General features: G+C 41.3%; 1 protein-coding gene across 1 annotated transcript; it reads left to right on the forward strand.

The window, feature by feature from the left end:
* The first annotated feature begins 8,274 nt into the window (after positions 1 to 8,274).
* Positions 8,275 to 12,445, forward strand: LOC116152518 (spermatogenesis-associated protein 31D1). The gene has a single exon (XM_031449513.2). The coding sequence runs from the start codon at positions 8,404 to 8,406 to the stop codon at positions 12,412 to 12,414; it is 4,011 nt and encodes a 1,336-aa protein (XP_031305373.2). The 5' UTR covers positions 8,275 to 8,403; the 3' UTR covers positions 12,415 to 12,445.
* The last annotated feature ends 6,122 nt before the right edge of the window (positions 12,446 to 18,567 follow it).

Below are 18,567 nucleotides of genomic sequence, written 5' to 3' on the forward strand. Positions count from 1 at the left end.
AAACAGTCTGGCAGTATCTCAAAATGTTAAACATAGAGTTGCCATTATGACCCAGCAATTCCACTCCTAGGTACATACATGCAAGAGAAATGAAAACATATGTCCACACAAAAATTTGTAAACAAATGTTCATAGTGGTATTATTCATAACAGTTAAAAGGTGGAAACAACCCAAATATCCATCAGCTGATGAGTAGGTAAATAAAATACGATATAGCCATACAGTATAATATTTTTGGCACTGATAAATGCTACAACATGGATGAACCTTGAAAACATTATGCTAAGTTAAAGAAGCCAGTTACAAATGACCATGTATGATTCCATTCATACGAAATGTCCAGAATAGGGAGCCCTAGAGAAGACAGAAAGTGGATTAGTAGTTGCTTAGGCCAGGGGGATGAGGGGGATAATAGCTAAAGTTTACGGGGTTTCTTTTTGAAGTCAGGAAAATGTTTTAAAAATTGACTCTGGTGAAGCACATGTCTGTGAATATACTAAAAATCCTAGAATTATTTTAAATGGGTGAATTGTATGGTATGTGAACTATATTTCAATAAAGCTGTTAAAACAAGGAATTTAAAAAGAGTAAGCTCTTCAAGATAACAAGAAGGAGAGAGGATACAACAAAAGATGTCAACACATTTTTGGAAGATGGAAGTCTGGTGAAGGAGTGGTCGCTGACAAGCAGAGCAGACAAAGCGCTGGAAAACCAATTCACACCACAAAACCCCAGAAGGTGAATGATGTGGTGGCACCAGATAAGAAAACAAATTGGGGGTCCTTTTTCATATTGTGAATAAGTTTTAAAGACCTTTTTTATTTTTTAGGTGGTAGTTGCTATTCTCCAGCATTCTGTAAAACTGTTGAAATGTGCAGAGGATCCCAGATTCCTTGCCTGGGACAGAACCTGAGATAAATTTTACAGTTGGCATTAAACCCTTCTGGGGTCTGGATATGGTGGTGGTGGCAGCTGCAGGAATCAAAGCCAGAAATCTCAAAGGTTATGTACAATTCAGAACAGCAGTCAATGTATTTTTTAAAATGTATTCATTTGAAAGTAAACTTGTGGAAAAGTTGCATGGTTGGTAAAGCCATCTACCCTTTATCCAGACTTACCTATTGACATTTTGACCCATTTGCAATCTCTCTCCCGTCTCTTTATGTCTGTTTCTGTCTCCTTCAGTCCCTGCCTCCCTTTCCTCTCTATATGAATAAACACACATACACATATATATGAAAAATATGCATACATTCCTGAACATCTGAGAATACATTTCCTGTATCATGCACCTTCTCCTTGAATATTTCATTGTGTATTTAAGAACAAGATTTTCTTACATATAGTAATTTATCCTCTTCAGTAAATTTAACAATGGCATAAAACTTTTAATTAATATCCCATTCATATTCCATTTTTGTCAATTTATTGAGTAATGTCCTTTGTGGCTTTTTAAAAAAACCTCCATTACAGGATTCAGTGTAGAATCACATATTGCATTTAGTTGACATGTGTCTTTCGTCTCCTTTAATCTGGATCAGTGTTTCTCAGTCTTTTTTATAACAAGGCCATTTTTTGAAGAGTATATTTGATGTGTCATTTTTATAACCCCTACTCACCTGGAAAAATTTTTGGTGGAGCTTATCTTGCTCAGAGTTTAAAGGATGGTTTTACAGTTGTGAAACATAAGAACCTTAGGGACAGTCAGGACTAGACTTTCTATTAACAACAACAACAACAAAAACAATACCAGAGATATAAAGATATGTAGAGGGATTTTTCTGAACAGACACACCTCCTGCAGGCAAGGGAGGAGGGTATGTGAGATGGGGTGGGCTTTTCTTTTGGGTAGCAAAAATGGTGGAGCTGTGGATGCAGAAGACAGGCAGAGAAAGAGCTGTCATTACTGGTAAAGCTTCCTCATATGCGAGGGAAAGAATGGGGATGTCTGGGTCAAGACTGATTCATTGGAATCAGCAAGAGAATGCAGGCATGCAAAGCAAGGAAATGACACAGGGCTTAATTTCAGCATTCATAATCTAAATAATGAAGCTATAAGGGTTACAACTATTAAATGACTAGCTAGCGTAGGGAAATAAAGTCAATACATATACACCAAATGTAACAACAAAAATGACTATTGTTTAAAAAGGTATAGCCATGCCAAAAAGAATTTTGGTGAAAAGTTAGCAAATAGATGGGGAAAAAAATCATAAAACTTTTCATGGAAGAAGTAACCGTACCTGTGATTCAAAAAAGCCAAAAGCTGTCTCTAAATGTAACTGCTCATTAGAAGTTATTCCAAAGAGAAACCTACTCCCTAAATCAAGATGAGTTTGGTCCTGCAGGTTGTGTCCTGTACAATAAAGGAAAAATGTTAAATGTTGTGGGGAGAGACAGGATTTGGCAGAAGAAAGGAGGAGCAGTGGGTTGAGACACTATGGGTGAAGGGGGCTAGATCTGAGGACCCTTGGGAGCTGAACAGCCTAAGTGGGATTTTTGGGGAAAAAGAAGTACTAAGATTTTTAAGTTGCTTGCTGTGGGTTCATGGGTGTGCCATGCCAATTTCCCTTTTTGTCATGCTTCCTGTTCACTGGTACAGGCTACTCTGCATTCTCATGCTTTTTGGTAATGTGGATTCTTTCTAGGAGATGTGGGACGGTGTGGGGCTGCTGCTGGGTATATTTCTGACTTCACACAGGTAAAAACATTATGTTTGAGAAGAAGCTGTAGTTGAGGGCAGAGTGGATCTTGAGGTGTAAATCCCTGGGCATAGCAGACTTTTAAAGCTTATGTGGGGTCCAAAGAGAGATCACCAAGCAGTAAAAGAGTCTCAGGTAATATCTGGGTAACAGATGGAATAAATAGAAAATTTCACTAAGGTAATATATGGTCTGGGTCTAGGGAATGTATGGAGGTGGAAGGTAAGCTACAGGTATCTAAAGGGCCCTGGAGGGATGGACAGATGTGGTGGACTAGGTGGTGGGGGAAGGGTTGTGGGTTCATCTCTCCTGTGTTGTCCCCTCCCCCACCCTCAAGAACCTTTGGAGTCTATGCTAAACCTCTGTGATGTGGGCCTAGAACTCTAGTCTAGAATGTGCACTCTCAATGCCCAGATGCCTGATGCAGCAATGCACTTCTGATGATTCAGACCATCTTCTTTCTGAGAAGCCTTATTACACCATGGCTGAGTTCCTGCTCAACTTCCTAGGTTTTCCCATCCTTGCCTTTGTGTGTGGGGTGGGGTTCCTTCTTCTTTCACTGTGCTACCTAAAGAGGAATTCATGTTTCCCAGTATTTTGGAAACAGCGAGATGTCAATCAGGTCAGTAAACCGAAGCCCCTCAAAGGTATTAAGTATTTCTTTTCAAATTGATGCATTCAATCCTATCAGTTTCTTTCTAAGTACTGCTTTTGCTGTGTCTCACAAATTTTGACAAGTTGCATTCTAATTGTCATTTAGTTTAAAATATTTTTTTCTCTTGAGATTTCTACCTTGACCCATGTGTTAGTAGCATGCTGTTTATTCTTCAAACATTTTGGCATTTCCAGCTATCCTTTTGTAATTGATCTCTAGTTTAATTCCATTATGGTCTGAAAACGTACTTTATGATTTCTATTTTATGTGTTAAGGTGTGTTTTGTGGCCCAGAATGTGGTCTGTTTTGGTCAATGTTCCATGTGTACTTGGGAACAATTTGTATTCTATTGTTGAATGAAGTATTCTATAAATGCTAATTAGATCAAGTTGATTGATGGTGCTGTTCAGGTTATATCCTTACTGATTTTCTGTCTGCTGAATCTGTCCATTTCTGATAGAGGAGTGTTGAAGTCTCCAAAAGTAACAGTGGATTCATCTATTTCTCTTTGCAGTTGGGCCAGTTTTTGCTTTACGTATTTTGACACTCTGTTGTTAGACAGTATACATGTTAAGAATTGTTGCGTCTTCTTGGAGAATTAACCCTTTTGTTGTTATGTAATGCCCTACTTTATCCCTGATAATTTTCCGTGTTCTTAAGTCTACTTTGTGTAAAATTAATATAGTTCCTCTTGTGCTCTTTTGCTAGTGTTAGCATGGTACAGTTTTCTCTTTCCCTTTACTTTTAACCTATCTGTATCTTTATATTTAAAGTGAGCATTTATAGACAACTTTTCCCCCTCCCCTCTTTTTCTGCCTTTTCTGGTTTTAAACAAGCACTTTATATGATTCCATGCTCTCTCTTCTCTTAGCATATTGTTGTCTTCTTTAAAAAATATTTTAGTGGTTGCCCCAGAATTTGTAATATCCTTTTATGACTAATCTAAGTCCACTTTCCTATAACACTATACCACTTCATAGGTAGTGCAGGTACCTTATAACAGAGTTCTCAATTCCACCCTCTGTCCCTTGTAACATTGATGTCATTCATTTAACTTATCCATATATTGTAATCACCCAATACATCATCATTAATATTATTAGATCAATTGAGAATAAAAAATAAAAGTTTCATTTTACCTTCATCTATTCCTTCTCTCCCCTCTTTGTACGTAGATCCAAGTTATCATTTTCCTTCTCCCTGAAGAACTCCTTTTAACTTTTATTTCAGGGCAGGTCTGCTGCTGATGAATTCTCTGGTTTGTCTAAGAAAGTTTTTATTTCTTCTTCACTTTTGAAGGATAATTTCACTAGATATAAAGTTCTAGGATGGTGTTTTTTTTTTTTTCCTTTCAACAGTTTAAATATTTCACTCTATTCTCTTCTTGTTTGCATGGCTTATGACAAGCCCATAATTCTTATCCTTGTTCCTCTAGTGGTAGGATGTTTATTTTCCTCTGGATTCTTTTAAGAGTTTATGTTTCAGGTTCCTACAGCTTTAATAAAATATGTCCAGGTATAGACTTCCTTAGTATTTATACTGCTTGGTGTTCTCTGAGCTTCCACAATCTATGGTTAATCTATCATTAATTTTGGAAAATCTTAGGCCATTATTTCTTCAAATATTTCTTCTGCTCTGTTCTTTTCTTTTTGGTATTTCAATTACATGTATGTCACATATTTTGAAACTGTCTCACAATTCTTGGATATTCTGGGTTTAAATTTTTTTTTAATTCTTTTTCTTTTCACATTTCAGTTTGTAAAGTTTCTACTGACATATATTCAAACTGACTTATTCCTTCCTTGGCCATAGGCAATCTACAGATGAGCCAATTAAAAGCATTCTTCATTTCTGTTAGTGTTTTTGGTCTCTAACATTTCCTTTTGATTCTTTCTTAGGGTTCCCCTTTCCTCTGTTTATTGTTAATCTGTTCTTGCATGTTTCTACTTTCTCCATTAGAGCCCTTAGCATATAAGGTTATTTCGGATTCCATGTGTCATAATTCAAAAATCTGTGTCATATCTAAATGTGGATCTGATCCTTGCTTTATCTATTTAGACTGCTTTTTCTTGTCTTTTATCTTACCTTGCATTTTGTTGTTGTTGTTGAAAGCCAGACATGATGTACTGGGTAATAGCAACTGCAGTAAAGAGACCTTTAGTGTGAAGTTTTCTGTTAATCTGTCTAGGTGTTGGGTTGTGTTTAATATGTAGCTGTAGGTCAGAGAATTCAACTTCCTGTAGTGTCCTTGTTTTAATCTCCCCTGGTGTCTTTAGGTTTCCCTAAATCTCCTCTTCATATAGAGCCTATGCCTTGCAGTTCTCTCAGCTATGATCCTCTATTATCATACTGGAGCCCTGTTGATGTGTGATAGTAAGCGGCCGGGGAAGGGAATATTATTAAATGCCTTTTAGCAGGCCTGTGTCCCTGGGTTTTGATGTTCACGAGCATTTCTAATTGTTTTCTCTCTTTCTTTCTTTTCACTCTTTAAAAGAGACAGGAAGGCTAGAGGGAGCTGGAGTTGGATAATTTCCCTTCTCCCACGTGGGATAAAACTCTGGTAGTCTTTTCCTCTGCTGAGTAAGCTCCTGTTATGGAGAACATTCAGGGGATATTTCAAAATGCTTTCAGAATTGTTACCTTTTTTCCCATTCCTACGCTCCCCCACCAGAAACATAAGCATTTTTCATGGCTCTTTACTTTGAGAATCTAGCGGGGTTCCTGTAGGTAAAACCCATGAATATGTGAAGGTCCCCTTAATACAGTGACTCTAGGAGTTTCTCACTCTCGTGCTAGCCCACATGCATCCTCTAGCAACTTGTTGAAGTGTCATTTTAAGTGTTCCTACCAGTTTTGGCTTCAGTGGCTTCTGCTCCAGGTAAGGTGACTTCAACTACAATTCTCTGCATTTATCCTCTCTGAAGATTTTGGAGAGTGGTTTGCTCTGCAGCCTCAATCCTCTAATGCTCCAAGAAAAGTCTGATTTTCAATTTGTTCAGCTTTTTGCTTCTTCTCAAGACTGCAGGGATGACTCCCAGGCTCTTTAAATGTTGGAGCTGGAAGCAGAAGTTGCCCCTCAAAGGATGAATCTTTATTTTCTTATTCCTTTTCTAATATTTCTCAATGAGTTTGTTCGGGTCAGAGAGATACCTGAGTCGGGAAGTCCAAGGATAGGACAGAACACCATCCTTCTAGGGAAATAGACCAGGCAGGGCTAGGGGTTCAGGAGGACTAAGGCTTCCATTTGAAGCTCACACGCCATCTGAGTGTTTCAGAGGATACCAGGGTAAAATCCCAAACAGTAAGTTCCTGGCCCTGGGTTAGTTAGAGTTTGGGATCTCTGCAAGAGAACAGAGTTCCCCAGCACTTGATCATGAGTCACATTCCCATGTCAGGAATCTCTCCACCAAGCCTTCCTTTGTGTTGGGCTGATCAGGGCAGCAGTGCTGAGCCTCTGAGCAGAGTCCAGAGGCCGGGCTCCAGGATACAGGGTCCTATCTGAGGGATACGGATGTGACTGTTGGCCTCAGATTCTCTGCCCTCCTTGAGCAGATGACTTCTGACTGAGAATATCAAGTGTGGGCCTTACAGACAAAATTCTTTTGAGTTTTTCAAGGAAGGAAAAACTGAAACATTTTAAACCTTTAAAATTGGTCAAAGGATAGAACACAAAGTCCTATTAATTAAAGTAGAGAATCATATTAACCATGGGTAATGAATATCTGAGTCTCCCAGAGAGGAGAGAGAAATGAGTCTTGGCCCCTCATTCTTTTCTTTTTGTTCTCAGCGTCAGGGCAGAGCCAAGAGGAGAAGGAAAGGTGGAACATCGAAAGGTAAAGTTCTGCCTATTCCACCTGATCTCTCCAAGGGTGACCCTTCCTGTCCTTTCCATGAGGTCCCATGTCCATGATCTCTGAGGACGTCACTTGCTAGATACAGTCCCTGTCAGAAACCAGAGCTCTCAGAGTAGAGGCTCATGGGAAGGCAGTTAGAGCCTGAGACACTTCTCAGATTCCCTGCTCTGCCATCGCTGGGCTTGAAGCAGTGATGGACCTGGGCAATGGGTGTTTCGCAGCAGGTGGCCATGTGAGATGTTGAGAGTCAGAACTTCTGTGTCCTGACTTTGTAAAAGTCCTTTGACTTCCTGGATGATCAGATTCTTCTTTGAGGTAAATAACCATTGAGCTATGTTTCTCAAAGGGTGGTTCTGAATATCACATGGGATAACACATATAAAAGCCCTTTGTGAATGATAAAGCAACATACATGTTTGAGCCTTGTTATTATTATCATTGACCATGTGATCCTATATCCTAATTCTTGGGGCTCTCCAAGTCCAATCCACCAAGGGTACCACTAAAGGACATTCTACTCAGCCTCCTATAAGGTCTCTTTTTCATCACACTCCTGGTTTCTTAGGTTCAAGAGCTTGCCAGAGCGAAGTAGAGGAGGAAAGGAAGGTGCTCTCTCTTCTTCAAAGGTGACTAAACATTACCTTGTTTCCTGTATCCCTCTTTTTAATGGAGTATTTGAATTTCTAGAGCCTCAGTGAAGCCTGGGATTGACATGGGAGAGAAAATCCTCAGATTCAGAATGGGAAAGCCTTGGAGAAAGGGATAGAAGATACACTGTGAGATTAAGGAAGTAAAAGAATGTGAAAGGATAGTATACACTGGGCAGCCATATTATTGCCAGAACTGCCAGGGTTTCATGTTTCTTCTGGTCCTGGCTGAAGCTTTGTACTTCCTGTCTCCTGCAGCCCCCTGGGCCGGCATGATGATACCACCCGCTTTCGTCAACTGTTATGTCCAGACCCCTTCTGTGAGGTGTGTAATAATGCAACTGCTGAGGTCAACTGGCTGCTGCACCCGGAGGCCCTGGAAGATGCTACTTCCTCTGCATCCCCTTTGGTTTCTACATCTCCTGTGACTGAGTCATCATTTACTCTGTCCCCTGCCTTCTCAGTAGTCCCTCTAAGAGACCTAGCATCAGCCTCCCTGTCTGAACCTTCCCCACTGGCCCCCTCTAGTCTCTCACCTAACCCAATGACCCCCTTAGTTGACTTTTTTTCACCCTCACCACTAGGTCACTCTCTGGCACCAGGGCCTTTTCCTTCTTTGGATTCTGAATTCCCAGTGGACTATTCCTCACCCCAACCCCTTGCGTTTCCCCCTCTCCTAGCACATGACACTCAGACAGCAGATCCTGTTGTCCCAGCAGAGGGCACGATGCCTCTGAATACCATCTTCTCTCTCGATCCCACCTTTTCCCAAGATATCAACCCCTTACCAGTTCTGTCCCAGGCAGTGAATCCCCCTGATTCATTTGTTTGTCATCATGCACCACCAACCCTGCCTATTTCACCACAGCCAGACTGCACTTTAACTGTCACTCAGTCTAAATCGTTTGCCATCTTACTGAAACCTGTTTTGGAGAAATCATCTCCAGATAACCCTGCTGGGTTGTCCGCTTGTGTTCCAACAATCAGAGGCACTGATCATTCAAGTCTGTCAACTTCAGACTTCTCCTGGTGGCAGGCTCATGCCAACACCGTGTTTCTCCCCACATTATCACACTCTGATTTTCGGCGTGAGCCTGTTTCCTTTCATATACCAGAGACCTGTCTCTGGGGAGACTCTATTACCAAGCACATGGAGGCAATGAGCCATTCTTTCCTTGGCCTTAATATCCAGGAACTCTTGGAGAGACAAATAAAAAAGAAAATGGCCTTCCAGCATTTAGAGAAGAAAGAGGAGGAAGAGGCATCATTCTCAAAAGAAATGTGGTCTGAGTACCAACAGACATCTTCAGAGAATTCACTGCATTCGCCTGACACACAGGATAGTACAGCCCCCCAAGCTAGCTGGAATACTGAAAGCAAATCAGAGCAGCTGCACATTTGTCAGCAGCTCCCATATGTCAAGACTTTGGGGGAAAATTTGCCACAGAAATATCACCAGCTCTTCTGGGGTCTTCCCTCCTTGCACAGTGAGTCCCTAGTGGCTACTCTCCTGGTTTCTAGTCGTGGTTCCCCACTAGAGCCTCATTTCATCTTATTCAACAGAATCTGTAATACTTCTGCAGTCAAAATGCAGGATCAAGAATCTTCGCCATTTCTTCATTCTCACCCCCTCCCCCTCCCCAGTGTACATCCGCAACCCTTGCCTCAAACTATGCCCCAATCCCAGCCCCTAATTTTCAGTCAGGTCTGGCCCCAGGTCCACCTTCAATCCCGACTCCCAATCCTACCGTCTTCCTCATCCCAGGTTAGGGACTGTGGCGTGTCTTTCCATAGATTCCAGAATGAGTCAGACTTTCACATTGCAACTGAAAATCAACACCTGGAACGGCATGTATTGCAGAAACAACAGGGAAGTTTCTGCGGTTTAGTTCCTGTGCTCCAAAAATCTCAAGAAGCCACTTGTCCTCGAGCTCCCAACCTCCCATTAGTCAGCCAGTCGCCCCACACCTATGTACCAGTCTCCATCCTTCCTGGCCATTTTCATATTATCCCAGGAGAACCCCAGGAGAAACTGGAGCTCCATGTTCCAAGGAGACTAATTCCTCGCTGGTATCTCCAAGCCTGTAGGAATCTAGAGTCAACAGCATTGATGGAGCCTCACTGTAAATTAACAGAAGTACCTCAGCAGAAAGGCACACATGTTCACTTACAACTCTCTGAGCTTCAGGGCCAGAGTAGAAACAATGTAGGGAAAATTCAGTTAGGTCTCCCAGGAAGTTTTCATGAGAGGTTTCCAACACAGTTTCAGCTAAGGAACGACATGAGGAAGAATCTTGGGTATATTTTAGAGAAGGGCCCAGAAGACAGCCCACAAAGGGTCTCAGAATGCTACCTAGTACACAATCTGAGGGCTGCCTTGGAGACAAAAAGTAACTGTGTGTGTCACTCAAGGAATCACCTGGGGAGTGAATTATTAAATGTCTCAAGGAAGGACACAGACTGGAATCAAATAAAAACCATTCTTAGATTACATGTGAGCACGAAGTCTTGGCAGATCACTGCGGGTAGGATTCCTATAGGTGTGTGTCGTTCATGGCTGGCTGACAACAGTACGTGGCCTCTTTCCGGGAGTTCCCAGACCAATATGGAAGACACAAATTCAAAAAACACAATGGTAGATAAGGTCTACAGCCAGATTAGCACTCTAGAGCTTTCTTTTCTTGATCCCAATACCCGAAAAGTACTCGAAGCCCATATTTTAAGGTTTCGTGTGAGTCAGAAGTGGGGACTGCCTCTCAAGGTTCTTGAATCCATAAAATTCTATATGTTGAGAGAAACCAAAACATGGTCTCTCCCCCAGTTTGACTTTCCCTCCTCAACCATCCATATTTCTGGGGTGGATTCCAAAGGTGAGGTATCCAAGCTCCTTGAAGGAAGCTCTAAAACTTCTCAGGGAAGCAAGGTAAGAACTACAAATTCAGTCACCATGCTGGATCGTCCTCACCCTGTTATCTCATCTGTGGGCAATGAAGGACAGAGGACTCTGCAACCATCACACTCTGATATTGACCAGAAGCTTGCAGGAAACATCCAGACAATTGAGCGTGGCAGACAGACTTTTCAGCTCCTCACACACAGAGACAAAGACAAAGTGAGTCAGAGGGAGACTGTACGAGACAACAGATGCACTTCAGAGGTGCCCATAAGGCAAGCTGGGGGTAGACATGAGCCAAGGGATGAGAATGTGAACTCCAGTGATAGAGTGGAAATGATTGAGCGCCAAAAGATGTGGGAGAAGAATTTAGAACATTCTTTCATGTCCAACATGCCCAGTGAGACATTCAAGGCCAAGAAGCTGTGTGCTCTTAAATCACGATCTTGTGACATCTTGACAACCATCAAGTTGGAAAGCTCCCAAATGGCAAATGTCAATACAAATAAAGTAGAAACTACTCTGACCACTCAATTTCCCTCACCAAAAATGTTTGTTCCTCAAGACTCTAAAGTATCAGACCTGCACAAACAGCTTTTTAGTGAGTTAAATTTTAAACTGGAGAGTGAGAAACATAACCTGGCTCAACGCTGTCTCACGGACATGCCCCTGACTTCAGACAGCTTGCCTTCCAAGCCTTCACTGACTCATGCCCAGGGTATCTCCAGTGGGGACACAGTGCCTTCCCAGGTGCTGCATGTCTACCTGGAGGACAGCGGGGTCAGCACAGAGCAGTGGCAGGATCCCTCTAAGCACGTCTTATGGAAGTGCCCAGATAAGACAGTGAGACCTCTGGGCTCCAAAGCAGGGGAATACAGAAGTAAGGATTCAGGAATAGGGACATCTAAAGCCAGAAAGAAGAGCCACCCTGTTGAGAACCAAGAAATAAAGGACACTTCCCCATCTCTGTCACAGAATGAACAGCTTCCTCCTGAAAGTTACTTCAAAAAAAAGATGAGGCATTTTTTTCAGTGGATTGATTGTAAGAGAAAAATCAAAGACCAGGAAAGTCCCCAGCAAAAAGCCAAATTCATGTCAACCTCTGTGCAGCATCAAGACTCAGTTGAAAGTGCAGCTGTCTTTGTGAATTATGGGCCTCCTGAAGCTCAGGAGCTCATGACAGCCATTGGGAAGATCCTAGAGGAGAAACTGGCACATAGGTTCGAATCTGAGGCCTCGGAGTTAAGTCAGCACAAGAAGGAACTTCAGACCCAGGGAGAATCTGACCAGGGACATCCTTACAACTGTGGGGATCTCTCTAACTCACAGCAAGAGGAATGGGCAAGTACCAAGTCCTCTAACCAAGAAGCTGTTTCTGCTGACCGGAGTTGTCTTACAAGTGTCGGACAGAACAGAGACAGGATCAGACATCCCCAGAAAGTTGTGGCCTTTGAAGACCAGGTATTATGCCAGACTCAACCCTCTTCCCTGTCGTCCAGGGAGCCTGTACTCCATCCAAGCCCCACCTGCATGCACCAAGAATGCCAAGTCCCTTCGGCCACCCTCACCCCTGATAAAGGCACTGTGTTCAGAGATTTGACTCTTCTATTCAAACCGAAATTGCTTCTCCAGCACTTCCAGGGAGAAAAAATTTCCCCATAAAACTTGCAGATTTCATGATAACACATCTTCTGATGAGAACAATTTTTCTTTAGTACAACTGAGAATATTGATCCTCCTCAATAAATGTTCCTTCTAATAGAGAAACATTAGCATTCTCTGTGTACTGCACTGGGGGCATGGGTTTCAGGTATCCTGGGACTTGTGTGTAGGGAAAGGAAGAGGTATAGTTCAGCTCATACTGATTTCCTCTCTTGGCTTCTAAAAGATGACCAGTTCCTTGCAGGGATCCTGACAGTGGCCTTCTCAGTTTTATCTTGGGGTCCTCTACTTGATCTTGCTCAGATGTCCTGTACTTAAAAAACTTTATTTTTCTATAAAAAGTACAAAACCTTTACTCTAAAAATTTTCAGGCCTTTCCAAAATGAGAAAACCCCTTAAAGTCCAGAACTTGCCTCAAACTATCTCTTTACTCTCAAACTATCCTGCACTATATATAGCTATAGGGTGGGATGAGTTACTCTGGCATAATATAACCAGAATTCACCTCTGTTGTCTCAGAGTTTTGGAGGATGTTTAGTCCTTACGGTTAGTGGTAGAGAGAAATCTTTCTCTTAGGTCTCTTGGTGAGGAATAAATGTCACCTGCTCCTGAGAGCCCTTCTGTCTCTTGTGAAGTTTGTGGTGATGGGCCATGTTTCCCATCCCTTACCTTACCCTAATGAAAGTGGGTAACACTTCGCCCTTCCCCTTCCTCTACCCTTACTGGAGCAGTAGGGAAGACTGAATTTGTAATTCTGAAAAGGACAAGGGATATGAATATTTTCCTGAAAATAGTGACTTACTTTCGTTTAGAAACAGTTGCTGAGTCCAGAGTGTCTCACAGGTGGGTGATCACTGAGTGGGTTGTGTATGGATGGTTTTGCAGCTATGGACACTGGGCTGGCCAGGGCAGGGTCTAGGAACTGAGTGGGTCTGGTTGAAGAATCTGTTACACGTGAGGTGCTAATCTGTCTGGAAAGATACATTTTGAATTCAACAATGAGGTCTCCCTGCTTGTACGAGCACCTAGAGAAACAAGAAGAGCTGCTGCTGAGAGAAATCTTTTCAGGATACTTAGCTTGATAGCACTATTCTCCCACAGTGCGATCTGTCCTTACTTTCTAATTCACAACACTTTTCACACCGTGTGGAACATATCTGGCTTATTTATCTACCATCCCAGAGGACGGAGACAACATTTACCTCGTCACGGCGGCGAGTGGGCAGTGGAGCTCAGAAACCCCTGGAGAAACGGAAAAGGAAGGGATTTGTACCCAGTGTGCTCTGGGTGTGGGATCCCGTTCAGGGGCGGGAATCCCGTTCATGGGCGGGGCCTGAAAAGGAGTGGCATTTTGCTTCGTAATGGCGACCGCACCGGGCGGGTGGCTTGACGTTTCACCTCAGGCTACTGGCTCCTGTTTCTGTCGCTTCTGGGAGACAAAAGTCGAGGTTTAACTCAAAGGCAGGTTATAACGGAAGGTTTTGGATCCCCTCTGCCTTGCCTGAAGAGTCCTTGCCTCTGTCTGCCATTTCCATCCCGGCCTGTGGGCCGCGCGGCCGCTCAGCCCCTGAGTGTGAGCCACCACACAAAGCCGCCTCGGAAGCCCTGGGGTTCGGGCTGCGCCTGTCGGACACCCGCCCCCTTCGCGTGGTGGGCACTCAAGGAACTCTGTGGAGGTTATCTTAGTAACAAATTTAGTGCCAAATTTGACGACTGTTAAGGCTACACTTTCCACTGGCTGCCTGGGCTTGCACAAGTAACCTAAGTCTCAGATTTCGTCCATGATGTGCGGAGATGCTAATATGTACCAATGGGTTGGCCCTGAGAACTGGAACAGACAAGAGCTTTGAATGGTGTTAAGGGCTGATGTTAAGGAATGGGCTGGGGGCCCTGCTGCAGTTAACCACGTGGGCCTTGCCAGCCCCCAGAGAGCCCAGTGCCTTGAAAGTGGCACTTCTGCACAGGTCAGAAGGACGGTGAGACGTCAAGGTGCCAGTCCAAACACTAAGTTAACAAGTCACCTCTGATTCTCTGCAGGACCAGTGACTGAGAAGGATACTCACAGTCCTAGGGTGGTTGTTTTCAGAGGAGCCAACCAGAAATTTAATTCCCCCTAGGACTCATCGGTGAGTCTAGTAGGAGTGGTTTGTTGGAGCCCCAGGTAAAAGCCTATCAAGGCATTAATGTCAGTGGACAGACAGGGTAGAGGCAGAATGATTTGTCACGCCCCGCAAGATCCAGGACAGCATAACATGAGGCTCTCCCCCAGAAAGGACTGCAAGCTTTTTATGAAGCAGAAAATCTCAGGTAACATGCTTTAGTTGGAGGTATTGATACATTCATGGATTATTGTGGGCCTGCTGTATGTCTAGGTTCTGGGTTTATCAGTAATGGTAGCCATGTTTATCTTAATAAGAGGGAAGACAATCCTTTTTTTGTGACTGTTTTCCCTATTAGAAAGTATTATTTAGTGAACTGGAAAGGTAAGGAAAAATAAAAGGAAGAATCTAATAGATTCCTGCCTTCAAAATAATTACTGCTAACTTTTTGATGCATCTCTTTCCAGATTTTGCTATACCTATTTTTACATTGCTTAAATAATACCTGCTTTAAAAGAAAAACACCCACTATCATAAACATTTTTATGTTACTATAAAGTTTCATAAATAACATTTTTAATTGTAACATCCTAAGTGCTACAATATTAAATTCTACTTTTTGTTGACATTTAGGTAGTTTCTAATTTTTTGAAATTTTAATATTTTGCTTTCCATATTTGGTAATAATTGTACTTGCTGTTCCAGACAGCATAAAGATTTTCCTAAATACCTGATTAAGCCATGTTTCTGCCATAGGCTAAATGCTTTTTTCTTTCTCCAGCCTCTTTCAATGAGTAATCCACTCATGTGGTTAGCTATTTAAGTGCTAGATTCTCCTCTGAGTGTCAAGCCAGTGAAATCTATATGCTAAACATCCTCAATGTAAAATCTAAATTTAATCCATTGTCTTCCTTTGCCCTCAACTTTCTCTCTCTTGTATCTTACCACCATCAATTAATAGTATCTGGGCACTCAAATAAGTCACACAGGAGCCATTCCATACTCCTCCCACTTCATTTTCCCCATCACTAGTCAGCTACTACATGGATGAACTGATAAAATATGCTGGGCAGAGAAATCCTAGAGTTCTCACAGTAAACTACATCCACTGCAAAAGATTGCAAGATTTTTCAGTTTATGAGCTGAATTTTTGCAATTAATTTAAAAATATCCCATTCCAAAACAAAACAAATATCTCATTCTACATCAAAGTTTCAATTTATTTATTTACTTACTTAATTATTTGCTTGCTATTTATATCAATATAGATTCTTGATTTCTACTTGATTCAATTTGGTTTATGTTTATTTTGGTGCCAAATTGTCACAAATTTAGCTAATTACTTCAATCTGATTTCTGTGTTCTTTTGATTTGCTGCTATCATTTCCTTCAGACAAAAAATGATCTTTCAACCTCATTGTATATGTTTCCCTGCGCCAGTTCTGGGTTCAGCTATTTCCTGCAAGTAGCCCTGCTTTCTTTAGTGGGGAATGGTATTTAGAAGACAAGGTCACAGTGTTAAATGTGCAATTTATTATCAGTGTGCTGCTGCTTCTAGGCCCTCTTAGTGGGCAGAGCTGGGGATATGTATATGTATATGTATATGTATATGTGTATGTGTATGTGTATGTATATGTACACATACACACATTCACATATTTAAATCTTAATTTATTTCTTTACATATCTATATATGTTGAAGGTCATGAGTTCACCAGCACCTCCAGTTAAAATCCAGTACCATAGGGTTCATGCTAATTTTCTACCTTTCTATGTTTGTTTCTTTCTCCAACAATGAGAAATCTAATTCCATTATCCTTAATATATTTACTGTTCAATCAGTGTTCCTGTATGTAAGCAATCTCTCATTGCCACCACTGTCTCCTTCATTTATGGTTGTCTTTTGCTCTATCAGTATTCCTGGCATATAGACACCAACATCCTGTATTTCATTTTTATAATTTTGTCATTTCAATAATTTTATATATATATATATAAAACTTGTTGGGATTTTTTTTTAACTCAGATTAGTCCTCTGGGGATTCATCTAGGTTGTTGTGTGTATCAATAGTTCATTGTTTTTTATTATACTAAAAGACGCCTGGGAGTGGGATTGCTGGATCATATGATAACTCCATTTTTAGTTTTTTAACTAAAACTGCTGTTCCCCATAGTGGCTGCACTAATTCACACTCTCTCCAACAATATAGGAGTATTCTTTTTTTTCCACATCCTCTTCAGCAGTTATTATTTGTAGATTTTTTGATGATGGTCATTCTGACCATTGTGACGTGATACCTCACTGTAGTTTTGATTTGCATTTCTCTAATAATTAGCGATATTGAGCATTTTTTCATGTGCCTATTGGCCGTCTGTATGTCTTCTTTGGAGAAATGTTTGTTTAGTTCTTCTGCTCATTTTTTGATTGGGTTGTTTAGTTTTTTGACATTCAGTTATATGTGTTCTTTGTATACTTTGGATATTAACTCCTTATCGGATATATTGTTTGCAAATATCTTCTCCCATTCAACAGGTGGCCTTTTCATTTTGTTGATGGTTTTCTTTGCTGTGTTTTTTAGTTTGATGTAGTCCCATTTGTTTATTTTTGCTTTTGTTTCCTTGCTTGGGTTGTTTTTTCTTTAAATCAAACCTTATCTTCTCACATTTTCCCATATTTCTATAAGTAGCAACATCCTTCTTTGAGTTTTTGAAGTAAAAAAACTTTGGAGTTAGCTTTGACTTTTTTCTCACTCTCATACCTATAGTTTGTCCATCATTAAATCTTTAATAATATATCCAGAATCTAATGATCTCTACCTGCTTCCTACTCAGTCACAGTGGTTCAAGTCACTGTCATCCCTTGCCTAAATTCTTCTGGTAGCCTCCCAATTGTCTTCCTGCTTCCATGCTTGCCTTACCATTTATTCTCCACCTTGAAGCCAGACTGATGTTATATATGTTATGTCATGTTACTTCTCTGCTCAAAACTTCTAACGGCTTCTCTTTTTAACTCTTGGGAGTTTCTTGTGAAAGCCCAGTGGCCTCTGGATACCTTACATTTAACCTAACTTTCTTACACTTCTGTGATCTCATCCCCAACCTTCTTTCTTTCGTTTGTTCTGCTCTAGCCATGCTCCTGGCCTTCTTGCTGTTATTTGAACATACTAATCATTTGCCTACCTCAGGGCCTTTGCAGTTATTACTCTCTCAGGCTGCAACACCAGCTACCAATTGGCAGAGAGAAGTTTTAATTTTAAATGAAGTAGGTGTTTTAATTAATATGTAGGACTGAACATTATAATTACTGAGCTAGATTATTCTTGGCACTGCAAGTAACTTGAACGTCTAAGAAAATTATGGGACCTTCCCTCACTCAATATTTTCTTCAAAGAGCAAGAGGGAAAAAATGAGCCTGCAGATTGGTTATAAAGGGCCTATAAGGGAGAATGAATAGAATTGTTGTTTGGATTTTTGTTTGCTTGCATCCTATGGAGTGCTGTTTATTCAGTAATGGTTATCCTTCTATTGTGCTCTTTATCACAGTGGTTAGTGAACTGTTTTTTACGGGTCTGTCTCCCTTACTAGACTATGAGCTGAAGAAGAGAGGACCAGTGTTGTATTAATGCTGTTTATCTAAGACCCACCATGGTGCCTGACATATAGCAAACATTTAGTATTTGTTGAATGACACCACCCCCTAGACTCTCCAGCTTGCCACCTCAGTTCAAGGGTTACCTGAATACCAACATACTATGAGTATCAAAAATTCAGTATTTGATGATACAAAAGAGGCTGACTGATTGCTTACATATTTAAAGAGATTATACTGCATTCTAAGATTTAGATACATTTACCATGATGAAAATTTAACATCACTCCATTCTGCACTCTACGGGAAAACACTTTACTTGTGATGTATCACAGGGTTGCCTTTATTCTTACCTTCTTGCTCAAGCTCTAAGTCACCTAATCTGTCTCCCCTGTTGCAGCAGGGCATGCGTGTGGCTTTTATGAACCCCAGTGTTTGGAATAAATGCTCAAAATAATCCCCTTC

This window comes from Camelus dromedarius, chromosome 10, assembly GCF_036321535.1.
Source record: "Camelus dromedarius isolate mCamDro1 chromosome 10, mCamDro1.pat, whole genome shotgun sequence".
NCBI lineage: Eukaryota > Metazoa > Chordata > Mammalia > Artiodactyla > Camelidae > Camelus > Camelus dromedarius.

Coding starts and splice junctions, on each gene's coding strand:
- LOC116152518 (XM_031449513.2), top strand. CDS start 8,404: ATGACCCCCTTAGTTGACTTTTTTTCACCCTCACCACTAGGTCACTCT.